At 32.7% G+C, this 23174-nt stretch overlaps 9 protein-coding genes across 9 annotated transcripts; 5 read left to right on the top strand and 4 right to left on the bottom strand.

Moving 5' to 3' along the window:
* Window positions 1-21: 21 nt before the first annotated feature.
* On the bottom strand, window positions 22-1093 carry BX664DRAFT_322772 (uncharacterized protein). The gene has a single exon (XM_051543561.1). The coding sequence runs from the start codon at window positions 1038-1040 to the stop codon at window positions 171-173; it is 870 nt and encodes a 289-aa protein (XP_051405637.1). The 5' UTR covers window positions 1041-1093; the 3' UTR covers window positions 22-170.
* A 1817-nt stretch (window positions 1094-2910) lies between these two features.
* Window positions 2911-4906, bottom strand: BX664DRAFT_322771 (uncharacterized protein). The gene is given in 5 exon segments (XM_051543560.1): window positions 2911-3241; window positions 3257-4142; window positions 4203-4324; window positions 4399-4541; window positions 4696-4906. The coding sequence occupies 4 exon segments, from the start codon at window positions 4532-4534 to the stop codon at window positions 3201-3203; spliced, it is 1185 nt and encodes a 394-aa protein (XP_051405636.1). The 5' UTR covers window positions 4535-4541; window positions 4696-4906; the 3' UTR covers window positions 2911-3200.
* Window positions 4907-5930: 1024 nt separating this feature from the next.
* Window positions 5931-7871, top strand: BX664DRAFT_382500 (uncharacterized protein). Its single transcript, XM_051549051.1, has 8 exons — window positions 5931-6029; window positions 6111-6539; window positions 6600-6704; window positions 6777-6863; window positions 6930-7128; window positions 7193-7300; window positions 7381-7603; window positions 7687-7871. Exons 1-8 carry the CDS (start codon window positions 5979-5981, stop codon window positions 7778-7780), a joined length of 1296 nt encoding a protein of 431 aa, XP_051405635.1. The 5' UTR covers window positions 5931-5978; the 3' UTR covers window positions 7781-7871.
* A 150-nt stretch (window positions 7872-8021) lies between these two features.
* BX664DRAFT_322766 (non-canonical ubiquitin conjugating enzyme 1) lies at window positions 8022-9769 on the top strand. The gene is made up of 7 exons (XM_051543559.1): window positions 8022-8205; window positions 8273-8349; window positions 8429-8493; window positions 8561-8627; window positions 8702-8786; window positions 8904-9009; window positions 9113-9769. Exons 1-7 carry the CDS (start codon window positions 8175-8177, stop codon window positions 9612-9614), a joined length of 933 nt encoding a protein of 310 aa, XP_051405634.1. The 5' UTR covers window positions 8022-8174; the 3' UTR covers window positions 9615-9769.
* A 448-nt stretch (window positions 9770-10217) lies between these two features.
* On the bottom strand, window positions 10218-14650 carry BX664DRAFT_322764 (uncharacterized protein). The gene is made up of 12 exons (XM_051543558.1): window positions 12893-14650; window positions 12175-12809; window positions 11959-12104; window positions 11711-11867; window positions 11553-11632; window positions 11310-11482; window positions 11212-11240; window positions 11006-11151; window positions 10755-10912; window positions 10656-10678; window positions 10533-10574; window positions 10218-10421 (listed from the first exon to the last, which is right to left on the bottom strand). Exons 1-12 carry the CDS (start codon window positions 14623-14625, stop codon window positions 10387-10389), a joined length of 3357 nt encoding a protein of 1118 aa, XP_051405633.1. The 5' UTR covers window positions 14626-14650; the 3' UTR covers window positions 10218-10386.
* A 125-nt stretch (window positions 14651-14775) lies between these two features.
* BX664DRAFT_382497 (uncharacterized protein) lies at window positions 14776-15879 on the top strand. The gene is made up of 3 exons (XM_051549050.1): window positions 14776-15131; window positions 15245-15345; window positions 15659-15879. Exons 1-3 carry the CDS (start codon window positions 14993-14995, stop codon window positions 15722-15724), a joined length of 306 nt encoding a protein of 101 aa, XP_051405632.1. The 5' UTR covers window positions 14776-14992; the 3' UTR covers window positions 15725-15879.
* Window positions 15880-16070: 191 nt separating this feature from the next.
* Window positions 16071-17312, top strand: BX664DRAFT_322758 (DNA-directed RNA polymerase III, subunit Rpc31). The gene is made up of 5 exons (XM_051543557.1): window positions 16071-16225; window positions 16301-16427; window positions 16545-16616; window positions 16674-16733; window positions 16803-17312. The coding sequence occupies exons 1-5, from the start codon at window positions 16082-16084 to the stop codon at window positions 17048-17050; spliced, it is 651 nt and encodes a 216-aa protein (XP_051405631.1). The 5' UTR covers window positions 16071-16081; the 3' UTR covers window positions 17051-17312.
* A 13-nt stretch (window positions 17313-17325) lies between these two features.
* BX664DRAFT_322756 (uncharacterized protein) lies at window positions 17326-20201 on the bottom strand. Its single transcript, XM_051543556.1, has 8 exons — window positions 20064-20201; window positions 19851-19985; window positions 19627-19743; window positions 19292-19573; window positions 19099-19216; window positions 18886-19017; window positions 17704-18822; window positions 17326-17628 (listed from the first exon to the last, which is right to left on the bottom strand). Exons 1-8 carry the CDS (start codon window positions 20072-20074, stop codon window positions 17398-17400), a joined length of 2145 nt encoding a protein of 714 aa, XP_051405630.1. The 5' UTR covers window positions 20075-20201; the 3' UTR covers window positions 17326-17397.
* A 122-nt stretch (window positions 20202-20323) lies between these two features.
* Window positions 20324-22889, top strand: BX664DRAFT_382494 (uncharacterized protein). Its single transcript, XM_051549049.1, has 6 exons — window positions 20324-20502; window positions 20596-20656; window positions 20725-21003; window positions 21068-22124; window positions 22219-22728; window positions 22801-22889. Exons 1-6 carry the CDS (start codon window positions 20430-20432, stop codon window positions 22831-22833), a joined length of 2013 nt encoding a protein of 670 aa, XP_051405629.1. The 5' UTR covers window positions 20324-20429; the 3' UTR covers window positions 22834-22889.
* The last annotated feature ends 285 nt before the right edge of the window (window positions 22890-23174 follow it).

Genomic DNA, 23174 nt, shown 5'->3' with positions numbered 1-23174 from the left:
TATATTATAAACATGAACATCTTTTTCAAAATGATTATATTTTTATTAAAATATTAAAATAAGATACAAATAATATAAAACAAATACAGCTATAACTATATGGCAAAGATAATAGATAATCCAAAAAGACGGGTCAGATGATGGTAATACAATAAAGAGGCAGGGGGTATCTATCTAGTCGCCATATCATCTAGTTCTTCATCATCATCAAAATGATCCAAAGGAGGAGGAAGCCAAAGGTAACCTCTTGCAGTAGCAATCATCAAGGCAATAAAAGGAAACTGGAAGATAAAGATAAACTGGAGAATCATCTTGATTTCAAAACCACTGGGAAACACCATGATCTGTGGTAAAAAGGAAGCGATCGTCAAGACAATTTGACTGATGATGGTCAAGACACAAACAGCCAAGAAGGACCAACCAAAATCAACATAATGTTCCACTAAAATGACTATGTACGCCACCACGTACCACCAATAAACCATATTGGAGGCATCCATCAGGTGTAAAAACGTAGGCAGCTGACCAAGGTCTCCCGTCGTATTATTTCCTACCAGTGAGTTCATGATAGTTGAATTCCAGGGAATGGTGGAGCCAAGAGCCATCATGCTGATCACCAAGGCAACGATCACCATTGTAAAAAAATAAGAGATCAAGACCATCACACCGGATAATCCACTGACCACAGACTTGTTCCTGAATGCATATAATCGATGTGCGGTGACAACAGGGATCAAATGGAAGGTTAAGTTGCTGATGGTAAAAAAAATGATTCGTGCATAATCGTACGGAGAAAGAAGATGTGATCGGTCATTCTCATAATCACTTAAATAAGCCAATGATATTGCACGGAAAATGATCCCATTCACTAGTGTAAAAGAAATAATCGTTTGAGGATATGGTAACTGTTGTTTGCTCTTGAGGGTCCGTAAAGAGCCAGCAAAACCAATTGCAAAAGTCACTGTCGCTGCAATATAAAGTCGGTAAAGTATAGAAGAAGCTGCAAATTGACCTCCAATATCAATATCAAGATAATCCATAGCTTACTATTGGAAAAAAAAAAAAGTAAAGGGGGTAGATAAAATAAAAAAAGAAAAAAGAAAGACTTAACAAAAAAAAAAAAAAAAAATTGCTGAAATCCAGCCAAGGACATTTTTTATTCTGTGCGGAAATCTAATCCGATACCTTTTTTGTATCACTTTCGCCTTCAAGCCACAATCAATGAATAAACTTTATTTGCCAAAAAGGGATTCCTTAATTTTAGTGATCCAAACAAGAAATAATAGTACTGATGATGATAGTTTCTACATGAATGATGGATATTTAGAATGGGTTTCTATGATTTACTTATTATTGATGATGATTACAATAGTAATTTTCACTTTAATGAAAGAACGAGGATGAACAAAAATCAAAGGTAGCGCAAAAATATATAGAAATCTATATTTGCTTTAAACGTTCTTGGCAACTACGGCATCTTTTTTTTTTCTTGTTGACTCCGCTCCTATATGATGATTGTTCCTTGATGATCTATGTTGGTACCCCTTATTTTACTTGGCAAAAATGACAATAGCAGTGTTTGATTTTCTTCATATTTACTTTACTAATCAAATAAAATATATATAGTACGATTGACTTTCAGAATATCATATTTTTGTGATATATAAAATCAAATGCAGTATACTAATGTCTTGGCAGAAAGGGATTCGAGTAAGGGTCCTCCTCTCAGCCTTTTTTTTTTTTTTTTTTTTTTTTTTTTTTTTTACAATATGTCATCGACATCATCAGACATACAACTTACCGTTACATGACAATGCCAAGTCATCAGAGATCAAATCAAGTAATTTTTTTTTTTTTCATCATTCAATGCTTCTGGGTAAACTTTTAATTTATTGAGATGCTTACACCCCGACTTCTTGATGCTGAGCTACCAAAACAGGAGGCGTATTCTTGTTTGACCAGTATACATATTCTAGTCTAGATTATGATTTAGTTCGAAAGGTCAAATTCAAAAAAAAAAAAAAAAAAAATACATCCTATCATCATGGTGGTAATCATTCTACTACCTGTCACCATGAGTTTGCATTCGATCTGCTTTTATCGACGAGGATGATGGTATCCATTTTTAGCAACCGTCATTAGTGTATAAATCATCGTTAGCAATCTTAATAGATTCATCATTGCAGTTAATAATTTTACATGAACGCGGTATTTGAAGCTCGCATTCATATCTTCAAGGATCAAATTCGATTCAGAGTTCCCAATTTCTTTTTCTTTTCTTCCTTTATCTTTCTTTCTTTTTTTTTTTTTTTCCTCAATGCTTATTCTATACTGCTTTATACTAGCCACTTGATGACTTTCGAATCTACCTAATAGGAAGCAAAACGTATTGCAAAACTACCTATACAACGGAAACCACCAACTTGAAATTGATCCTACCGTTATGGACAACCAAATGAAATTCACTGGACCAATATATTGTGGATCAGGCTCAAACATTATATCAATGGTCTCGCTTTGACAAGGATTCCGATATACTTATGATCTTCTTTTATTTATTTATTTTTATTTTATGTTCATCATGCCTCATTTTTATCATATTCCAATAAAATTTCTACTCTCACTTGGAGTCTTTAGCATCTGTTTTTTTTTTTTTTTTTGTTTTTTTTTTTTTTCTTGATGATGATAAATGTACTACATCTTATTCTAATGAAACCCTCTGTTGGAAATCAAAGATTTATGTGATGATGGATGACGAAGGGCGATCCGTGAGAACAAATGACCACTGATGGATACTGTTTGATATTGATGATATAAAAGATATTTCCTAGTAAGATGACTAAATTCAAAAATCCAAAACAATGTTGACCCACATTGATAAAAAAAAAAAAAAAAAAAAAAAGATAGAGAGAGAGAGAGAGATAGCACTAATACCCATTTGCTTTATTATTCAAAATGACGATCAATTTATAGATATGTAAAAAGAATGGAAAGAACAGGGGAAAATCATAGAGCAAATATAAAAGAAGAAAAAAAAATCAATTCAAAATATTTATATATAAAAATGTAAATGATGGTTGAAGGGAAGGTGAAAGTAATAGAATAGATAAAATAAACAATAAAATAAAGAGAGAGTGAAAAGGAAGAGAGAGAAAGATGGAGAATATAAACTATGTAGGTTACGCCGCCAAATTAGAACCTTATGGTTGGACGATATCTTGTTCCAAAGGCTGTTGTTGTTGTTGCTGTTGTTGTTGTTGTGGTTGTTGTTGTTGTGGTTGTTGTTGTTGTGGTTGCTGTTGTTGTTGTGATTGTTGTTCTTGATCAAAACCATTTTCACCTTCGCTTTCCTTGACACCCTTCAAACGACGTTCCTTTTCAGTTTCAAGTTGACCATAGAGTAAGAACAATGCACGTTCATTAGATTCAGGAGTACCTTGGATAGTAAACATTCGTTCACCAGTATCATCATGAGGGACCTTGGCAATGGAAATACGAGAACCAGATAATTGACGGATTTCAGAGATCTTGCTACCTCCTTTACCTATAATACAACCTACCATGTCACTTGGGATAGAGATATGTTGAGTACGAATGTTAGGATTGTTGAAAAAGTTGCTGTTGGATTGAGATGCAGTAGACATACGACGAGAGTTGCTGCCACCTACAGAGCCTGCTCCTGAAAATCCACCCATAAAATCACTGCTAAAATCGGATCCATTTCCAGTACGTGTGATTGAAGATCGACGATGTTCGTTGCCATGAGCACCACTAGCAACTACTTTGGTAGGATTGTATAAGATAGTACCATACGCCCTTTCCTTGTCTTCCATCAAACATTGTCCAATATCCATAATGGCCGCTTGAATGGCTTCGACAGAACCACGTACTTCAACCACCCTTTCAGTACTTTGAGGTAATAAAGTCTTGGATGCAACCATACGAACACCAGTAGTATCCTGAATATGTTTAATCTTAGCACCTTGGCGTCCAATCACAGTGCCCATCAAGTTATGGGAAATCAATAAACGAATTGTCGCCAAAGAATGATCAACAACATTATTACCACCGAGAGACATAGAAACAGTAGATGTTGTTGAGATAGGGTTTTCCAACAAAGTGCGTGCCATCAAAGAATAAGCCTAATAATATAAAAATGAGTTATAAATATCCTAATCTGTATCTATTAAGAAATCACTTACCTTGGCAACACCTTCAAGTGTTCCAGAAACAGTCAAAACACGGTCATGAATACCTTGAACGACTTTGGAAACACCAGCCTTGACACCAGTAGCATCACGTAATTCAGCGACATTTTTACCAGCTATCAAAATGACACATACCATGTGAGTGATATAGTCCGATCATCTCTCTTTTCATTCCTTATTTTTCATTTACCTTTGCCAATAATGACACCAGCTTCCTTAGTAGACACCAAAGCGCGAAGAGTTAGTTGGCCATCTTCATCGAAATGTTGTTGGTCATATTGATCGTGATCATTGGAGTATTGTTCAGATTCGTGAGGTTGAGACATGATGTATCTAGAAAAAATAATATAAAACATGAAGGTTATTCCAAATATAGATTAAATGACATCTTTTTATCCCAACATGGCTTTGGCTGCGCAATTGATTCCATCAATTAAACCGATTGTATGCATTCTTTTCCTTTTTTTTGTTTCGTTCCATTACTTACGTTGATAATAAAATTCAAGGTGTAAAAAGTCAAGAGAAAAAAAGAGAGTGAAGAATTAAAGAAGAACAAGAATAGAAAACGGGAGAAAAAGATATTCAAAAATGAAGTGTTGTTATTATTGTTGTTGTTGTTGTTGTTGTTTTGTTATTGGTGGCGTGAGAGTTAAAAAAAAAAGCGTGAAGGAAGATTCAATGTAAGTGAAAAAAAAAAAAAGAAAAGAAAGAAAAAAAAGGTCGCGCGTGTAAGAAGAGAAGTTGCGGGAATAATTGGTGTAGATGGAAGGAAGAAAAAGAACACAAAAAAAAAAAAGAAGAAGCAAGCGTCAAAGTTTCGTTGTATGTTCTTTTTTTGTTATAGGGTTATGATAAAAGAAGGAAGAAGAAAAAAAAAAAAAAAAAAAGGTGAAAGAGAGAAAAAAAAAAAGAAACAAAAAAAGAAAGTCCTTGAATTTTTTCTTCGGCTATTCAAATTCATTTTCCATCCACTTAGAGTGCGTACGTGTGGACAAAAAATGTGAGTGAGCCGCGCCTCTTACTGAAACTTGGCCTTTCTTAAACAAAATTCTCTCATCTCTTCTGGAACCCTGTGTGTCAAATATATATATTATATTTTCCTTTGTTCAAATAAATAAAATGAAAACGCGTTTATATATATTTCATTATACCTAATACAATAGATTTGTTATTTATTAATCATTGTCTTTCTTATTTAATAATAATCAGATATTATTTACAGTTTATTTCCTTTCAAAGATAATTTCAATGGGATTAAAGATTTAATACCCTTGACAAACTACTATATTTTAAATTGAGTTGATTCATCCATTCTGACTTTGTTCATTTTAGTAACAAATTATTTTTATTTTTCAATTGACTGTGTGATTAGAGATTTTGTCTTGGTTTTGTCTTTGACAATTGTATACTCTTTTTAGATGTTATGCATGAAAATGTTAAATATTAAACCATCCAATCAATCATTCATTTTATCAAATATCATTGATACATAATGTATGATTAAACGAAATAAGACTAATAATAATATTCAATATCCTATATTAGTAGTAACTATTAGTCAATAATAAAAAAAAAGAGAACGATCAAAGTTAGGTCAATGATGCATGATATGGATTGTCACTTCAGTTTTATGGATGGACTGTTTTCAAATCCCGTCAAAAAAATCAATGAGCACACAAATTTTTATTATTTTTTCTTTTTTCCTTTCGTTTCTCTTGACCCATTTTCCTTCGCTTCTCCATCTTTATTCTTATTGATGACAAGCCTGATATGAAATCTTATAGAAGAACACGCGATTCTTATCGTAGAGATGTTGAAAAGGTAATGGTGAATGAAATAGGGAAAAAGAGGAAAAAAAGAAAATATGATTTATTTTTATTTTATTTTTTTGCTTTAATTTAGCATGAACCTTCTAGTCAGGGACCTATGATACTTGAACGTAGAAATGTGAAAGGAGAAACAACTCGACAAGCTTTATATAATCCTGAGAAATCAAAAACGAATATTAAAGTATTACAAGCAACTACTCCGGTCATTCAACAACAACATTCAACTTTTCGACCTTCTGTGAAAAAACAACAAACAACAATATCGTCCAATTGGGAAGATAATGATACTTCAACAACAACAATACAACAACAACAAGAAGAAGAAGAAAGGAAATCACGTACTTCTTATATACCATTTTTCCGACGTGGTGAACAGTTTCATACTGAAAGCATTAATAAGGTTTTAACAGATAGTCCTGGTCACTTTGTGGTTGGCATAGTTGGACAGCAAGGTGTTGGCAAATCAACTATTCTTTCTTCTTTTACAGAACAATCAACAAATGTAAGTTATTCTTAAAAAAATATAATTGAATAATATAAGTTATATTATTTTTTGGATTAGGCCTTTCCGACACAATCAAAGGATTTGTTTCTAGCTCATGGTCATAAAACATCAGGCATTGATATGTATATATGTCCTGAAAGAATGATTCTTTTGGATACAGAGGTAAAATAATAAAAATAAAAATAAAAATAATTCGTTATAAATATTTAATTAATCCACTATCTCTTGCCATAGCCCATTCTCTGTTGGTCTGTATTGGAAAAAGCAATTCGACATCATTTGACAGATGGATTATCTCTAGACTTGTGGTTAGAAATGGAGGTATATATATAAAAAAAAAAAGAGGTATTGATGTTTATATTTATGTATTTTATTTTATATATATAGGCATTATATAATCTAGTGTTTCTTTTATCTGTATGTAATGTGGTCATGGTAGTTCTCACTGGCACTGATATTGATGTTGAAATGATACGGTGTCTTCAACGTGCAGAAATGCTCAAATTTCATCTACCTGATTTTCCACTGATTCCTCCTAGCAATTTTGGTCAAACTCACCATGATATGAATTACTATTCTGATATTGGTAAAATAAAATAAAAAAGAAATACAATGATGATGATTGGTAAACTCATATCCTTTTTATTTAGTGTTTATATGCAACAAGTGCCAAAATGAAGACTTTACATTATCCAAGTACAAAACTATGCAATCTATTCTTACTAATTCATTTTATGAATCCCAATTGAAAACCAAAGGTAAAAAAAAAAAAAAAAAAAAAAAAAAAAATTGAAAAGATTAGCGAAAATAAAATATTCATGTCCATTTGATTTGATAGGAATTGGGTCTCTTGGCAAGATATTACCAGGTTATCAAGAACAAGGTGATGGTGAAGAAAATCTTAATCTCTACTTTTTACCATTTAGCAAACACTTGTGTACATCATCAGACAAGGATAATGTTGATGAAACATTTCAAATGGTGATTACCAGTATGCGGGATCAAATCATGGCAGCTCCACGACGACCTGGTAAAAAAGGACAAGTATCAGAGAAAGAATGGTAATTGTTGAACTTTTTAAAAAAAAAGAATGATATAAGTGATTGACTATTTTTTTTTTATTTATTTATTTTTAATGTGATAGGTTTAGAAACGCTGTAAAGATTTATGAATTGACAAGGAATTCAGAATACATTGCTGACTATATAAAAACTCTTCGGAAACTTCGTGATGGATGATTGATTTTTGTTCAATTAAGAGTCTTCATTTGGATCTATGGATTCTACACTTTATTGCATTACTTGAAGGTGATTGATGAATGATGATCATACCTTTTTTGTTTTTTTTTTTTTTCTTTTTTGATATCTTCATCTTTCATTAGCTAGCAAAATAGAATATTTACATTTTTCTATTCTAGATGTGTTTTTATTTACATATTATGCTTTCTGTTCCCTTCAAACAATAATAAATCTTGTCTCATTAGGGGTCTTTACATGAACATTCTAGGTTTCAGCTACCGCCTTTTCTTTTTTTTTTCTTTTTATTTTTTTTTTTTTATTTTCCTTCTCTTTATTCCTGCCTCCTGTTTTCTCTTATTCTTCTTATCTTTCAGCACATTACTTTTAAACATTAATGCCTCCGTCTTATAACTACAAAAACTCTGGTATGATGAAGTAATAGAAATATTTGAGTTTGATATATATTTATTTGTCTTTATGTTTCTTTGGTAGCTGTAAAACGAATATTACAAGAGGCAAAAGAGTTGGCCAAGGAACAAACCAATGAATATGAAGGTCATCCTTTAGAAGTAAGTTCTTTTTTTTGTTGAAAATAAACAATAGTATTATTTTATTGTGGTAAATGACTTTTCTTTTCTTTTACTCTAGGACGATATATTTGAATGGCATTTTACCGTTAGTGGTCCTGTTGATACTGAGTTTGAAGGTGGAAGGTAAGTGGATATATACACTATTAAAAACTATTAATATGAACCCACTTTCTTTTATTATTATTATTAGATATCATGGACGTATTCTTTTACCTGCTGAATACCCTTTCAAACCACCACAATTGATCTTTTTGACGGCAAGTATTCAAACAAAAAGTAACTATACTTAGTTGGAATTAAAAAAAACTGATATTATTTATATTTGATTTAGCCCAACGGTCGGTTTGAACTTAATACCAAAGTCTGTCTCAGTATCACAGATCATCATCCTGAATTTTGGCAACCAGCTTGGGGAAGTAAGTGATAACATTATTCATCATTTATCTTTTTTGACGTGCGTATACTATAAATTCTGACTTTTTTTATTTTTATTTTTTATTTTATTTTTTTTTTTGTTATTATTTATACTGTAGTACGAACTGTATTATTAGCCATTATGGGGTTTTTCCCTACAAGTGCGAAAGGTGCAGTAGGTGGATTGGACTACCCAAAAGATGAAAGACAAAGATTAGCAAAAATGTAAGCCGACTGATATACAGTGACAATTCATACTAAAAACAACCTTTTTATTATTATTATTATTATTATTATTATTATTATTATTATTATTATTTATTTTTAGATCAAAAGATTGGCGATGTGATGTATGTAAAATGAAAAACAGTGATATCATTATTCAAGACGATTCATCTATACCAAAAAAACCAGTACGACATACCGATGATGACTTGCCTTCTTTTACATTCACCGCTACAGATATTGACGACAAACCTTATAATACATCATCATCATCATCATCATCTACTTCCGCAATAACTCATTATGACACATCTAATATAATAGGATCCTCAGATTCTTCTTCCACAGTAATATCAACACGACTATCATCATCATCATCATCATCATCGTCTGTGATGCTTCCAAGCGGTAACAGAAAAATGATTTCAAAGACAACCACGAAGAAGGAATCACCATCGCTATCATCACCATCGTCAACATCATCATCACCAGTATTAGCGCCAACGACAAGACGACGAACATCCGCACCTCCATTATGGCTTGATACCTTGATTGGATTATGCATCACTTTATTAGTTTATATTTTATATCAAAAATATTTGTGACGAACAATGGTTTATCGTATCTCTTACATCCCCCCTATATTTAGTTATTATTTTGATCAACATTTAGAATAGAATTTTAGTCTAGTTTTAGACAGTTTTGTTTCTTTATCAACTTGTATTATAATGAAATAAAAAAAGCAATCATTGATGATTCATTCCATGAAATATAATTCTTTTGTTTTGGGGCGTATTATGTAACGGTAATGAGTACATTTTGCTAATTCTTTTCTTTTTTTTTTTTATTATTATTATTATTATTTTAGTGCTGCCACATTTGTAAAAAGGGTTCCAACCGGTAAAATAAAAAAATAAATACATTTCCATCCACATGCTACCAATACATTTTTCGTTGAATAACTTTGTCATCCTTAATCCCCTTCTCTTTTCTTTTTCTTTTCATATTCTTCTTATCTCTCTTTCTTTTTTTTTTCTTTTTTATTAACCTAATTGGATACAATGCCAAACAACTTTAAATTTATTTGGTCCTTTTTGATTCTGTTCATTATGGTGACAGCCATTCATGGGTTGGTTTTCGATGCTGACCCAGCAAGTAATCCTTTGATACATCATCGCGCTATCCATCCTTATCGACGTCGATCATCTCGTTTGTCTAAGCAATTATAACATATAACATGTATATACATCAATAGTAAATAATCCCCTCCTCTTTTTATTTATATTATTATACATCATCATCGATAATCGATGATCACCTATCACTAAACTACCACTAAACTATTGTCAAACTACCATCATTCAGTGATCGAATATCTTAGCTTAACTCGAATCCGGTATTTGAATGGATGGCTATATAGATCAAATAAAAACAATCACATAAAGAAAAAAAATTAGTTGATAATCCTTTTTTTTTTTTGTCATTTTGTTGTCATCATTATCTTTTTTTTTTTTTTGGTTTACCATAACAAAGTTTTTCACGTAATAAGGACTTCTTGGTATATGCTATTCGTTATGCAGTGAATGAATGAGTGAGACAGAAAAAAAAAAAAGAATCATCAACATGATGTATTATTCCTTCCTTACCAGGTAATTTGAGTAAATTAAAACTATTCAATTCAATAAGAGAAAAAAAAATGAGTCAATCTTCAAATCCAAGATGATATATTATTTCTTTTCCTTTACCATGTTGAGCTACTTGGTAATCTTCCAGATTTATCGGCACCAGTGTTTAGTTTCAACATCGCTCGAACTAAGCCCATACCTTCTATGGATTGTTCATTGGTTGAGACCATGCGGATTGTAAAAGGAGGCTGGAGATAGCTGAAACCACCTAAAGGAGGCTTGATGTTCAACAAATATCATGAACAAACAAACAAATAAAGAAGTGAATTGCATTGCATAAAGGTAATGAGAGGACTTTTTTTTTTTTTTACCTTTGGACAACTGGTCACAAACTTCAAAAAAGCCCTTTTTTCATTGGATGGGAAGTCTTGTACAATTTGCCACAATAACTTGATAATAGGATGTTGATCAAAGTACCCATTTTGATATTGTGTATGTCGTCGAAGATCTGGAACATCTGTAGAAAATCCATGTTATTCAACAAAAAAAGGGATGAATTAAATATTTGTTTCCTTACCGAAATCCATATCTTCACCGGAAATCACCCTATTCAAATAAAAAAAAATCATATTTCTTGATGAGTTCCTTTTCTTTTATGATGATTCACCTTTGTACCTTTGTAACTCTGGAGGTGCAAATACCTTGATCCACCCAGCAGATATAATTGAGCGAAATCCTTGAATAAATGCTCTTGTTTGTTCTCGAGCTTGTTGATTGAGCTTGAAGTCTGCCATCAAATAAACGTATTCCAATTTGTTTTCATTGGTCACTGTTATTTGTTGCCCATGCTGATAAACCACCAAAAAAAAAAAATCAATTTTGATAAAAAAAGAAGATATGATTTTAACCATCGCTTACATATTTTAGTTCCCTTGTCACAACAGTATCCAAGGATCTTTCATCTGTAGCAAAAGTCAATCCCAAATCTTCAACATCGCCTAAATAAAAAAAAAAAAAAAAAAATCAATAAAAAAAGAAAACAATTATTACCTGTATCGTTGATAATAGTATCTTACCTTCATAATGTTTCAAAAAAATCAGGTTACGCCAAACATCTTCATCAAGTTCTTGTAGTGCCTCCAAAAACACATTTCTTCCTAATATCTTGGACAAGATAAAACCAGCAAATTGACAATCAAGCAGTATTCCTTCATAAATAGCTTTTCCAATCATCTACAATAGGATATAAATAATATCGGCATAAGCATCATTCAATATTACACACACATACACACAAAAATTATCTTCCATTCATTTCTCTTACTTTGCCAATAAATTCAAAAAGTTGAAGATGATTTGACCCAAATAAAGAGGATGTAGTTGCAGGATAAAAAAGGTTTGTTTCCGTAGTACAAGAGAATAATCCATATTCAGGCTTGAATACTTCAGATACTAAAAGAGTAACAAAATCTATATCACAAAAATATAGATGAATATCCGATTCACCAATATCGTTCTTTTTTTTTTTTTTCTAATTTACCTTTGAAGGGACCACCTTGATCAATCCCTGCTTCTTCTATCCCTAATTCATTCACAAAAGACACCCGGATGACACCTTTCAAAACTTCTGATGGTAACCGAGAAAGAGCGCGTAATCCATCTTCAAGTACATGTTGTCGTCGTATCGTCACTGCATGAGATGCATGGCGCGTGATGGTTGATCTGTCCAATTGGATCCAATCTCGAAAAATATGCAATCTTGTCTTGAATGGAATGGTGTGAGGCATCAATTGTAGAATCCTTGTTGATACCATATCGCCTTGTCGAACTTGAGTCAAAAATTGAGACGCTTCAGGAGAATCATCTTTGGAAGAGGAAGAGCTGAAAAGGAATCGTAAAAGAGATTGCTTGCTTATCATAGGATCTGATACAAGTAGCCAATGATCCGGAGGACAAAATCGACGTCGATTATCCAAGTCATAAAGTTGAAGTAATAATCGTTTTGCTGCCATATGTGATTGTAATATGTTGTTTGAATGATCTGTCGCATCCACTATCTTTGATGGTTGTTGTACTAATGCAAAGTAAAATGTGTTCAAGAATCGACCCAAAGCTTGTAAATCAATAAGAGAAAAAGGTGTTTCATTTTGGAATATATCAATGTCATCCAATGTCCTAATTATCATAATACGAGATATCAATTCAGTATATATACTATGTTTCATTACATCAATCTTTTTTTTTTTTTTGGTACTTACAAAAAAACCAAAGAACAAGCTTCACAAAAGACCCTTAATACATCGATCAGAGGTTCTTTTTCAAGATCAGCAGCGCTTTTTCTTGCAGCATCAAGATAGATCACCATATTGCCTTGAGGTCCAAAATGATTCATCACCGTCCAAAGTTGAGACATTAATCCAGGTGTAAATGCGATTCGTGCCAAAATAATCTTCTTTTGTTGAGTGAACATATTACCAAGTTGTGAATACATTGAGAATATCAGTTGAGTATTGATTGAGAATTCAGCCATATCCTTGGTGACGATTTTACTAACATTTTGACCATTCTTCTTTTTAACAGGTAAAAAGTTTTTAGTGTTCATCATGATCTTGTTTGATTTTGTTGTACTTGAAGTCGTCGTCATTGTTGTTGTTGGTGATATAGTAGTAGAAGAAGAAGAAGTAACTTGGAACTTGAGAATAGGTTCTAAGAGTTGATCCATAAACTGTCTTGACCAAAGAGTTGTCAATTGATCTTGAATCACCAGTTCAAATACCGCGGCATCGAGTGTATCACCCCAGGGACTACGTGACCATTTGAAAATAGGATGATAATGGGAATAGGGTTGTCGTTGTCGATCAGAATAAAAAGGAGATGCCAAAGAAACCAAATGAATAACAGTATTCATCAATTGGTAAGCAATATCATGTTGATCCATCATCTTGTCCTTGTACAGGTCCACCAAATTCGCCATCAGAAATAAGTAACCATTACCACCTACCAAGGTAACCATTGTCGAGGATGAATTAGATTTGTTCGATGATGATATGAAAGGATGAATAGCGCCAAGTGCCCACCGTTGTAAAAGATCAAATACCATCGAAGAGACAAGTTGAGTCAAAAGAGGTACAGTCAGAATGGAAGTCCAAAAATGTGTTGCTGCCCAATTCATCCAAGAAGAATCACTTGCGTGCTCCAAAGGAAACAAACAAATCCGTGTCACTGTAGTTAACCATAGTTTGATACCGTTTGCCATTTTATTGCCTTCCTTGTCTAGAGGTTTGCTACGTTGCTTGAATCGTTTTTCCAGTTTCACCAGTCTTTCCACTCGCGTCATGCATGCCTCGCGTAACATACCACCATGATTATTATCATCAAAAAAAATCTTGAGTGTAGATTGTAATATACAAAGTGCTGTATCTGGTAGTCTACCAATAGTATATTCTGAATCCAATTGTTGTTGTATTGGTTTGTACGAGGTAGGATTCAAGTAGTAGAGCAATGTCGTTAGTTCAGGGCCAGTCAAATAAAGTTGTTGTTGGTCACCAACGTTGCTGGTACAAATGTGTTGTAAGCATTGATTCATGATCACCTCAATATAACGTCTGGTATTTTGTTGATAACGTTTATCGGTCAATAGGGTATAGAATGGTAGCTGGACTGAGTTATGGGTATACTTTGTAGTAAGGATTCGACATATCTTGGCCAAACGAATAGAACCAGGAGCTTGCCGTCGACTAAAAAAACAATACTGACCGACTATAGAATAGGCATCCAATAATGTTGTGGTTGTAACATTATATTCAGAATCCCAGTAAGACCAAATAGGAGCAACTTGAGACTGGCGTCGCCACCATCGTTGAAGAATTAATACAGCTTGAGTTTGTTTCAGGAGAATCTGTTGGTCTAATCGTTCACGTTCACGTTTTTGACGTTCAAGACGAGTTTTTTCAACAAAGGTTTTTTTACTTTCATCAGTACGAGTAAACATGGAGTATATGTGAGAGGGAGAGAGGAAGGGAAAGAAAAAGCGAAAAAAAAGCGGAGTATCAAACAAGGCTTTTCTCTTTTTTTGGAAAGAAAATTATTATATATAAATTGGTCATTCATTTTTCCCTTCTTCTTTTTCCTTCCCTTTCCTTTTTTTTTTTTTTTTTTTATCATTACAAATCATTTCATCATTTTTTTATTCAATATCAAATTCAACCGAGGCTCTCTTCAAGTTGGATTCAATGCGCTTGAACATCGTATTATACTTGCACCTCTAATTCGAACCGGAGCAGGTGATCATGGCATCACAAGGTCTCTTCAAGTAGAGTATTTGATATACAGGTCAAGCCATCCCATCTGTCCTTCTTATGCTTGTATCTTCTATTTCTATTCCTAGTGATGACAACAAGTTTCCTATTCCCAAGGCACTGACTATTCCTGAAATCGAAAACATTGTGAATGATTTTGCTACTGCTACCAGAAATGCAATGAAGGCTGGATTTGATGGTAAGAACAAATATAGTTTAAAAAACAAATGACTAATCAATTATATTCCAATTAGATGTTGAGATTCATGAAGCTAATTGTTATTTGATTGATTAATTCAATAATATAAACAGCAATCAACGTATCGATATCTATGGACGATCTATTGAAAACGAAACAAGATTTACATTACAAATTCTCGATCCTGTGGTTGCCGCGATTGATCCTGAATAAAGTACTTTTCGTCTCACCCCTTATTATGGATTTCAAGGTTAGGCATGCATGATGATGATCCTTTAGTAGCATGGTTCTACTTGACTCAACAGTTACAAAATCGACATCCAAACTTGGCTTATCTTCAATTTATCGAACCTCGTACCAATATTTGAACCGATGGTCCTGTCTCTAATAATACAAAATCTTTGGATATTTTTAGATCTATTTGGAAAGGTCCATTTATCTGGGGTAAGATAGATGAATCAACGTCCATCATGTATATATTCTGTTAACGTCTTTATTTTTTTTTTATTTTTTTGATATATATGAAGCTGCTGGTTACTCATTTGATCCGAAAATTGCCTTTGATGTCACGGAAAAATCCTTTAGAAATTTAGTTACTTTTGGTAGATCTTTCAATCAGCAATCCTGATACCGTCAATAGATTTACGCAATGATGGGTCTTTGAATCCTTATCATCGCAAAACTTTTTACACTCATGATTCTGTTGGGTACATTAATTATCTTCTCTATGGTCAAGATAGACGGTCTTCTTTGTACTGTTAGTCATCATCATATATTTATTTATTTTAATCATCTTTTTAAATAAAGTTTTTGTATTTAATATAGTTAGTCTGTGTGTGTATGTGTGCCAGCAGGATAAAAAAAAAAAGCGGAGAATGGATGAAAATGTTTTTTTTTCTTTCCAGATTTCGAATCTTTCTCTTTTCTTTCTTACATATACTCCATTGATCATGTCACGAGGAGGCTTTGGCGGTGGCCGTGGTGGTTTTGGTGGTGGTGCTAATCGTTCAGGTGCGCAACAACTCATGTCCTTTGACTTGATAAAGGATGTGGGGGTCAATGGTCTTTTCAATGTTCAAACTGCTTTGTTTCCAGTAAGTTTTTTTTTTTTTTTTTTTTTTTTTTGTTGGTACTCAAATTATTATTATTATTTTGAATGAAAATGATAGAAAATGGATGTACCTGTGCCTCGCAAACCCTCATCAGTAGAACAAACACAATGGCAGTTACGAAAGGATTATTTGGAAAGGATCAAAAATTCGCCTTTTTACTTAACAGTGCCTCCTCCACCAAAAGGTAAACCACGGAAAAAAAAAAAAAAAAAAAAAAACATTAGATGCTTTTTTTTTCTTTTTTACTTCGGCAGCTCATATATGGATCAATACCTTTATGTTTCTTTTATTTTAATTATAGATATTGAACGTTATTCTGATCGATACAAACAAACGAACCATAACAAACGCAAACTACGTGATATTAAAACGAGTAAGTCAATAGAAAAATCAAAGGATAAACTTGGTACTCATCTTTTCTTTAATTTAGACTTGGACATGTTTCCTGAAGAATTACAGAGTATTTTGGATCCATCTAAAACAAAGAAAAGTAAGTGGAAGACAAGATATTGCAGATAGAGAGGGAATCAATGAACTGATGTTATTCTATCAAATATAGAACGGAAACAGCAAGCTAGAGACGATTTTGGACAAATTGAAGAACTACTCAATAAAGCTAACGAAGATAAGGAAGATGAAGAAGAAGATGGCGAAAAAGCAGCAGGTAGTGACGCAGAAGTGGAAGAAGAAGAATATGAAGATGAAGAAGATTTGGTGGACGACAATGACTATGGACAAAATTACTTTGACAATGGGGAAGACGATGGTGATGGCGACGATGATGGCGATGGCGAAGTATATTACTAGTTAGCTAAAGAACAGATCATAGTAGTTTTTCTTTTTTAGTATATACATCATTATTATTATTCTTATTTTTATCATATATCATGTACAGCAATCTTATCATGTAGTTTATTCCAAACACTCATTCACACACAAACATATATATATTCATACATTTCGTTGGTGATAATCATCAACTTGACACTCACCTTCCTTTTTTTATTTTTTAATATCATTCGTTGAATCATCCAATAAAGATACAAAAAAAAAAAAGATTGATATTTCATACAATATCAGATCACAATATTTATGTTTATTGAAATAATACAAAATAATAATAAAACTAAACTATCATCCTATAATAACATGATCTAATCTATGTCGTTAATGTTATTTTGATTTTCCAGTTTATCCAATTTGGCTACACCACGATCGATCTTGCTGAATTGCCAATTCCAAGATGCATTGTATAAGAAAGGTCGTAAATCAAACCGATTGTCATCAGTACTGTAAGCTTCTGCATGATAAGATGGAGTCATGGTTGTCATTTTGTGTCGATTGATCGAATAATAGAAAAAGAATCGTTTCACTTTGGTGGCCACCTATATACAAAAAAAAAAAAAAAAGGTAAATAGATCACTTTTTTTTTTTTTTTTTTTTTAGTTTAGTTTCTATACCTCAGTTGGATTCAATTTATCACCCCATTCATGAATCAGTTTTGTAAACATAGCATAGGGACCACAACGTTCGATTTTTCGTAAGCGACCAAATTGACCAAGTTCGTCATAAGTCATACCCATATCCACTTCATCGGATTGTACATAGTCGTGCGTAATAGGTTCCAATTCAGCCGTAGGAGTAGCATCCAAGAAATCTTTCAGTATAGGCATATCAAAGGCATGTTGAGCATAAGCAATAAAACGCTTCAGATCACTCTTGCTGATACCACCAATAGGATTAACATCCGCACTACTACAATCATATTTTGTAAGATAACCACGTAAGCTTTCATCCACATTAGCACTACCCAACACCAATAAACCACCTTGAATTGAACGACACCAAGGAAGAAGTTGTGCAAACATATAAGCCAATACCATGCGTAGTCGAGCTTGAATGTTTTGAAGTGCCAAATTTTCAACTGTTGATCCACCATGAGCTTTGAATTTGGGTGTACGTCCTGTTATCATAGAGAATACCGATTGAATGGCTTTGATGATGACGTCCATATTGAGATCAGTATGATAGCTTCCAATGCTTTTGGCAAGATCCAATGAACGTTGTCGTGTTTCCTTGCTAGAATTTTCAGTACCCATATAACATGTATAGAAGATACGATTAGCGAATTCTTGAGGATCAGTTGGAACGTAATTATCAAGATCTTGATCATCCCTTCCACCTTTTGCCAATCGTCGAGCATCTTGAATCACTTGTTGACTTCCTTCTTGAGCTTCTGTCACCACCAATCGACACATAGAGGCCACAATGACTGCTGTTGCACAACTATCAATACCACCACTCAAAGGTAAGAAGTAACCCGCCGTCTTTGATCTTCGTAAATAATCCCATAACCAGCATGCAGGACCTAACGCAATTTCTTCCTCTGGTGAATGATAATAAGGAGCTTGAGGTCGTGAGGGTCGAATACGAAGATGATCATCCAAATCGATACTGACAGCATGATCAAGTTCAATACGTTCATAAGGTTGAGAGAAACTTGCTTGTATACCTCGACTAGCCATTCTTGCACGATGGGATCGAATATCTTCAAGGTCCACAGTTGCTGTCACCACTTCCTAAATGATATATATATTTTAAGTATATAATGATATTTTACCCTAATAATAACAAAAACTTACCACATCACGAAGTGAGAATTGAGATCCTTGAGCCACAATATCCCCATTCAATACAATCATAGCACATCCATCATAATATAATCGATCTCCATCACAACCTTGTTGATTTGAATATAGATAAAGTCCACCGACCTAAATAATAATAATAAGAAATAATATATATATATATATATATATATATAAAGTTCCTTTTTTTTTTCTTCCTTTTTTTACCTTAAGTGTAGCTGCTTTCATCAATTCAATACGAAGGTTCAATTTTCTTAATTCATGATGACTTCCACTACTATTTGTAAAGATTTCCACACCATCCAAGCCCATTCCAATATGAGGACTAAATAACAATTAAAAAGAAAATGAATAAAAAAAAAAAAAGAATATGACATTTTTCATTTTGTTAATGAGTTACCTAAGAGGAGTAAATAATTCTTCGCAAGTTTCACATCCAATACAAGTATCCAAAGTACTGACCACGGCATCACCAATAGGAACTTGGGTTTGTTGAGTGATTCTTTGAATCATGCGAGGTAAATGATGTGATTCTACTTTTCGTGTCACCCATGGAGAAAAGAAGCGCATTTCTCGATAATTTCCATCATTAGCCAGGTGAATTTTTGGACGAATCAAAACAATTTTACAATCAGCGATGATCACTCGACAATTATACTTGACAGATTTATGTATAATAGGCCTATAAAAAAAAAAGTTAAAATATAATAAAATAAATAGAATATTTTAACTTACATTCCAATATCTAATATCATATCTTTTGCTTCTTCACTTTTCAAAATGGATGCCAATACTTCCCAAGAATGAAGATAAGTATCGCCTTCAAGAAAATGATCTTGACAACCATAACCTCTAATAAAAGGAAGAAAGAAAAAAAAATGAAAATAAATATATATTAATTTATTCATAATAATAATTGTTCTTTTATTATTATTATTATTATTATTATTATTACTTACGTGATTTCTAGTTCTGGACCTACGCGTAATCTAGCACCACGTTCTTTTGCAATACGAATACTTTCAAGAATACGTTGAAGATTGCCTTCAAAATCCAATGCCCATTGATTCAATGAACATGTAGCAACAGTGATACTATTAAAATAAATAAAGAAAGAAAAAAAAAGAAAGAAAATTGATTTATCATTTCACATTTAAAATAGTTTTTCTTACAGTCTTCCCATATTAAACGAAAAAGTTATAGAAAGGAAAGAAATTTGAAAACACCCAAAAGCATCCCTTTTCGAACGAGGCGAATGAATTTTAATGTCCGTTTTTATTTTACACAGTTTGAAAATAATTATTAAGAGAAGGAAAGAGAAACTTAACAACAATATTTTTTTTTTTACTTACTGATAAGTCAGATGATTGTTTTTTTGTTTCCATAATGAAATATGTTTTTGTTGTTTCTTGACCGCAGTTACCAAATTAGGATATTGTTGATATCTGCTCCCAAAAGAAATAAAGGGGAAAAGAATTTATATATTTCTCTTTTCTTTCTCTTTCTTTATTCTCTGTTTTATATATATTCAAAAGAAAATGGGTTATTGTAATCGATGTGGTGATATTATCAATGGTACAAAATGTAGAAAATGTGGTGGAAAACCTGTTGGTAAGGATTTTTGATATTTTTATTTTATTTTGTATAGTAAAAGAATTAAAAAAGTTCTCTCTTTTGTTTTTTTTTTTTTTAAAAAAAAAATAGAATCTCTTGCCAAAGGTACAAATGATCCTAAAGCATCTGTTGTAGATCGTTGGCAGAATCAGTAAGTTATAAATATGTTACTATTATTATTATTTGGCTAGTAAACTTATCTTCTTTTTATTAAATAAGGTATGCTAGTAGTATTTTATCTGGACCTGAACCAATGATCAGTTCAAGTACTCCTCTCAATAAGAGATATTCAATGGCTAGTTATGCTTCAAGTTATAGAACAAGAACTCCATCATTATCTGTACAACCAAAAACTTGTATTTTATGCCATAAAGCTGTACCACTCGGAACTCAACTTGGAAAAGGTGATTACTGCTATGAATGCCGGACAAAGATATTTGATAAATCTTCATCATCATCATCATCATCACCAAATACAGATACAACTCAAACTCAATGGTAAAATAATATATATATATATATATATATATAATAATCTAATTCCCTTTTTTTTTTTTTTTAGTGTGGTATGCTCTCAACCTATCAATCCAAATTTACCTAATATCCATCATCAAGGTCGTACATGGCATCCAGATTGTGTCCGTTGTCATACGTGTCTTAAACCTTTACCTGATCCAACAGCTCTTGATTTACAAGGCAATTCAAGATGTCTTTCATGCCAACAAAATCAACAATCAATGACATCCCCTACTTCTACTGTTGGAAGTAGTATTGGGTCTGCAAGCCGTTTTAGTCCTATTACACGTTCTACACGTAATGAAAGCTTTGGAAGCGCAACAACTATTAGTACTTATGGTGATAATGATGACAACACCTTTTCTCTCAAAAAGAAATCAGTCGACGGTATCTCTGCCCTGCCTCGTTTGGAGTCTCAACTTTTCCGCCACTATCAAAAATCAGTAAGTCAACAACAACATTCTGATTCATCTGTACCCAAAACTACTAGTCCTTCACCAATTGTTCGTCCATTATCTTCTCAATCATCTTCACCATCACTCTCTTCTTCTTATATGCCTTCCAAGTTATCAACTTCGTCCTCTACTGATCAAAAGGGACAACAACAACAACAACAACTTCGTCAACGTCGATCATCATTAGCTGGGGACAAACCATCATCCAAGAAAAAAACTTGTCGGAAATGTACTCAAGGTTTCAATGGTTTTTCCCGTATTCGTCTTCCTACACCTACTGGTAATATTTGGTATTATCATTATAACTGTTTGACTTGTGCAGCTTGTGATGGTCATTTTGACCAACCTGATTATGTATGTGATGGTAAAGATGTCTTTCATTTGCACTGTCGAGCTCCTTCACCACCTCAATCTGTGTCTCCATTGTCACCTTTATCTCCAACAACCTCTTCTGGTTCAACAACTGATATCATATCACCATCGTCATCACCCATTCCTTCAGCAACAAAATCATCATCAAATCTTCAAACAAGACAACGTCGTTTATCATCAACACCTCTCTTACCTACGGAATATCAATGTCATACCTGCCATCTTCCTATTGAAGATAAATGTTTGAAAAATGGAACTAGATTTTTCCATCCCAAGGTAAATACTAATCTTATTAAAAAAAAAAAAAAAAAAAAAAGGAATATCAAGCGCTAATATTATTTCTATTTTCTTTTTTTTATTAAATATATAGTGTTTTATTTGTTTCTCTTGTCATGAAAATCTACCATCAGATAAACCATTTTATGATATTCAACAGGAAGCTCATTGTGAAGAATGTACAAGACAAATTATTAAGACTGGATCACGTTCAAATATATACAATAACAAAACAGAAAAAACTAATAATAATAGACCAACATGTACAACATCATCATCAGCATCATCATCTATAAGGTCTTCAATTTCACCATTATCTCCCTCCATGTCTTCACCTTTGTTCGCAGACAATAATGAAAAAGCGGAGACACCTTCACATATTTGGATGCATCGAACGAGAGCCTTACCAAAACTTGGAGGAAGTAAAATCTGTGCTGGTTGTCATAAGAGCATTGCTGTCATGGAGGATACACCTGGACCAAAAGCAAGTCGATGGCACAAGAAATGTTTGAAATGTACTGGATGTAAGAAACAATTGGATTCAAGTGTTAAAAAATTGACTGTGGTGAATGATAAATGGTTGGTGCATTGTAGTGATTGTTCTGTAAGTATTATTATTATTATTATTATTATTCGAATGATATGATGATACTGATTTTTTTTTCCTTTTTATTAGGACAAGAATCCAAGACCACATTATGTTAGATAGACATTTCTTTTTTTTTACCATCCATCCCTATATAGTGATATGATTTACTCCACTTTTTTTTTTGTTTAATAAAATAGATTGTAATGATGATTACTACAGTATTCATTTGACAGAAATACAAAAAATCCATTTGTTCCTTTTTTTTAGATATGCCAATGATATATTAGACAAGTATTATTTCATTTTATTCTATGATAATGATGATATCTTAATAGATATCTTTAATTAATAACATTATGTCATCATTTCTAAAACGATATGGGCTTGTGTCCAAGATATATTAGTAATATTATGATTTCTTTTAAAAAAAAAAAACTGCGTTGTAGAAAAATGGATTTTCT

The sequence above is a fragment of the Halteromyces radiatus genome (genome assembly GCF_025201355.1).
Source record: "Halteromyces radiatus strain CBS 162.75 chromosome Unknown BX664scaffold_1, whole genome shotgun sequence".
Lineage (NCBI taxonomy): Eukaryota > Fungi > Mucoromycota > Mucoromycetes > Mucorales > Cunninghamellaceae > Halteromyces > Halteromyces radiatus.
This window is presented reverse-complemented; position numbering and strand designations above follow the sequence as displayed.

Coding starts and splice junctions, on each gene's coding strand:
- BX664DRAFT_382494 (XM_051549049.1), top strand. CDS start 20,430: ATGGGTTATTGTAATCGATGTGGTGATATTATCAATGGTACAAAATGT. Junction 20,657..20,724: donor GTAGATCGTTGGCAGAATCA/GTAAGTTATAAA, acceptor TTATTAAATAAG/GTATGCTAGTAGTATTTTAT. Junction 22,729..22,800: donor TGCATTGTAGTGATTGTTCT/GTAAGTATTATT, acceptor CCTTTTTATTAG/GACAAGAATCCAAGACCACA.
- BX664DRAFT_382497 (XM_051549050.1), top strand. CDS start 14,993: ATGCTTGTATCTTCTATTTCTATTCCTAGTGATGACAACAAGTTTCCT. Junction 15,132..15,244: donor AATGAAGGCTGGATTTGATG/GTAAGAACAAAT, acceptor TAATATAAACAG/CAATCAACGTATCGATATCT. Junction 15,346..15,658: donor CGCGATTGATCCTGAATAAA/GTACTTTTCGTC, acceptor ATATATATGAAG/CTGCTGGTTACTCATTTGAT.
- BX664DRAFT_322756 (XM_051543556.1), bottom strand. Junction 19,217..19,291: donor GAATTATTTACTCCTCTTAG/GTAACTCATTAA, acceptor ATTGTTATTTAG/TCCTCATATTGGAATGGGCT. Junction 18,823..18,885: donor AATTCTCACTTCGTGATGTG/GTAAGTTTTTGT, acceptor TATATCATTTAG/GAAGTGGTGACAGCAACTGT.
- BX664DRAFT_322764 (XM_051543558.1), bottom strand. CDS start 14,625: ATGTTTACTCGTACTGATGAAAGTAAAAAAACCTTTGTTGAAAAAACT. Junction 12,105..12,174: donor TCAAGGTGGTCCCTTCAAAG/GTAAATTAGAAA, acceptor TTTGTGATATAG/ATTTTGTTACTCTTTTAGTA. Junction 10,422..10,532: donor ACGTGAAAAACTTTGTTATG/GTAAACCAAAAA, acceptor TGATCTATATAG/CCATCCATTCAAATACCGGA.
- BX664DRAFT_322771 (XM_051543560.1), bottom strand. CDS start 4,534: ATGTCTCAACCTCACGAATCTGAACAATACTCCAATGATCACGATCAA. Junction 4,325..4,398: donor TGGTGTCATTATTGGCAAAG/GTAAATGAAAAA, acceptor TCATTTTGATAG/CTGGTAAAAATGTCGCTGAA. Junction 4,143..4,202: donor CACTTGAAGGTGTTGCCAAG/GTAAGTGATTTC, acceptor TTATATTATTAG/GCTTATTCTTTGATGGCACG.
- BX664DRAFT_382500 (XM_051549051.1), top strand. CDS start 5,979: ATGAAATCTTATAGAAGAACACGCGATTCTTATCGTAGAGATGTTGAA. Junction 6,030..6,110: donor ATCGTAGAGATGTTGAAAAG/GTAATGGTGAAT, acceptor GCTTTAATTTAG/CATGAACCTTCTAGTCAGGG. Junction 6,705..6,776: donor TGATTCTTTTGGATACAGAG/GTAAAATAATAA, acceptor CTCTTGCCATAG/CCCATTCTCTGTTGGTCTGT.
- BX664DRAFT_322758 (XM_051543557.1), top strand. CDS start 16,082: ATGTCACGAGGAGGCTTTGGCGGTGGCCGTGGTGGTTTTGGTGGTGGT. Junction 16,226..16,300: donor TTCAAACTGCTTTGTTTCCA/GTAAGTTTTTTT, acceptor TGAAAATGATAG/AAAATGGATGTACCTGTGCC. Junction 16,734..16,802: donor TCCATCTAAAACAAAGAAAA/GTAAGTGGAAGA, acceptor TATCAAATATAG/AACGGAAACAGCAAGCTAGA.
- BX664DRAFT_322772 (XM_051543561.1), bottom strand. CDS start 1,040: ATGGATTATCTTGATATTGATATTGGAGGTCAATTTGCAGCTTCTTCT.
- BX664DRAFT_322766 (XM_051543559.1), top strand. CDS start 8,175: ATGCCTCCGTCTTATAACTACAAAAACTCTG. Junction 8,206..8,272: donor TTATAACTACAAAAACTCTG/GTATGATGAAGT, acceptor TTTCTTTGGTAG/CTGTAAAACGAATATTACAA. Junction 9,010..9,112: donor AGACAAAGATTAGCAAAAAT/GTAAGCCGACTG, acceptor ATTTATTTTTAG/ATCAAAAGATTGGCGATGTG.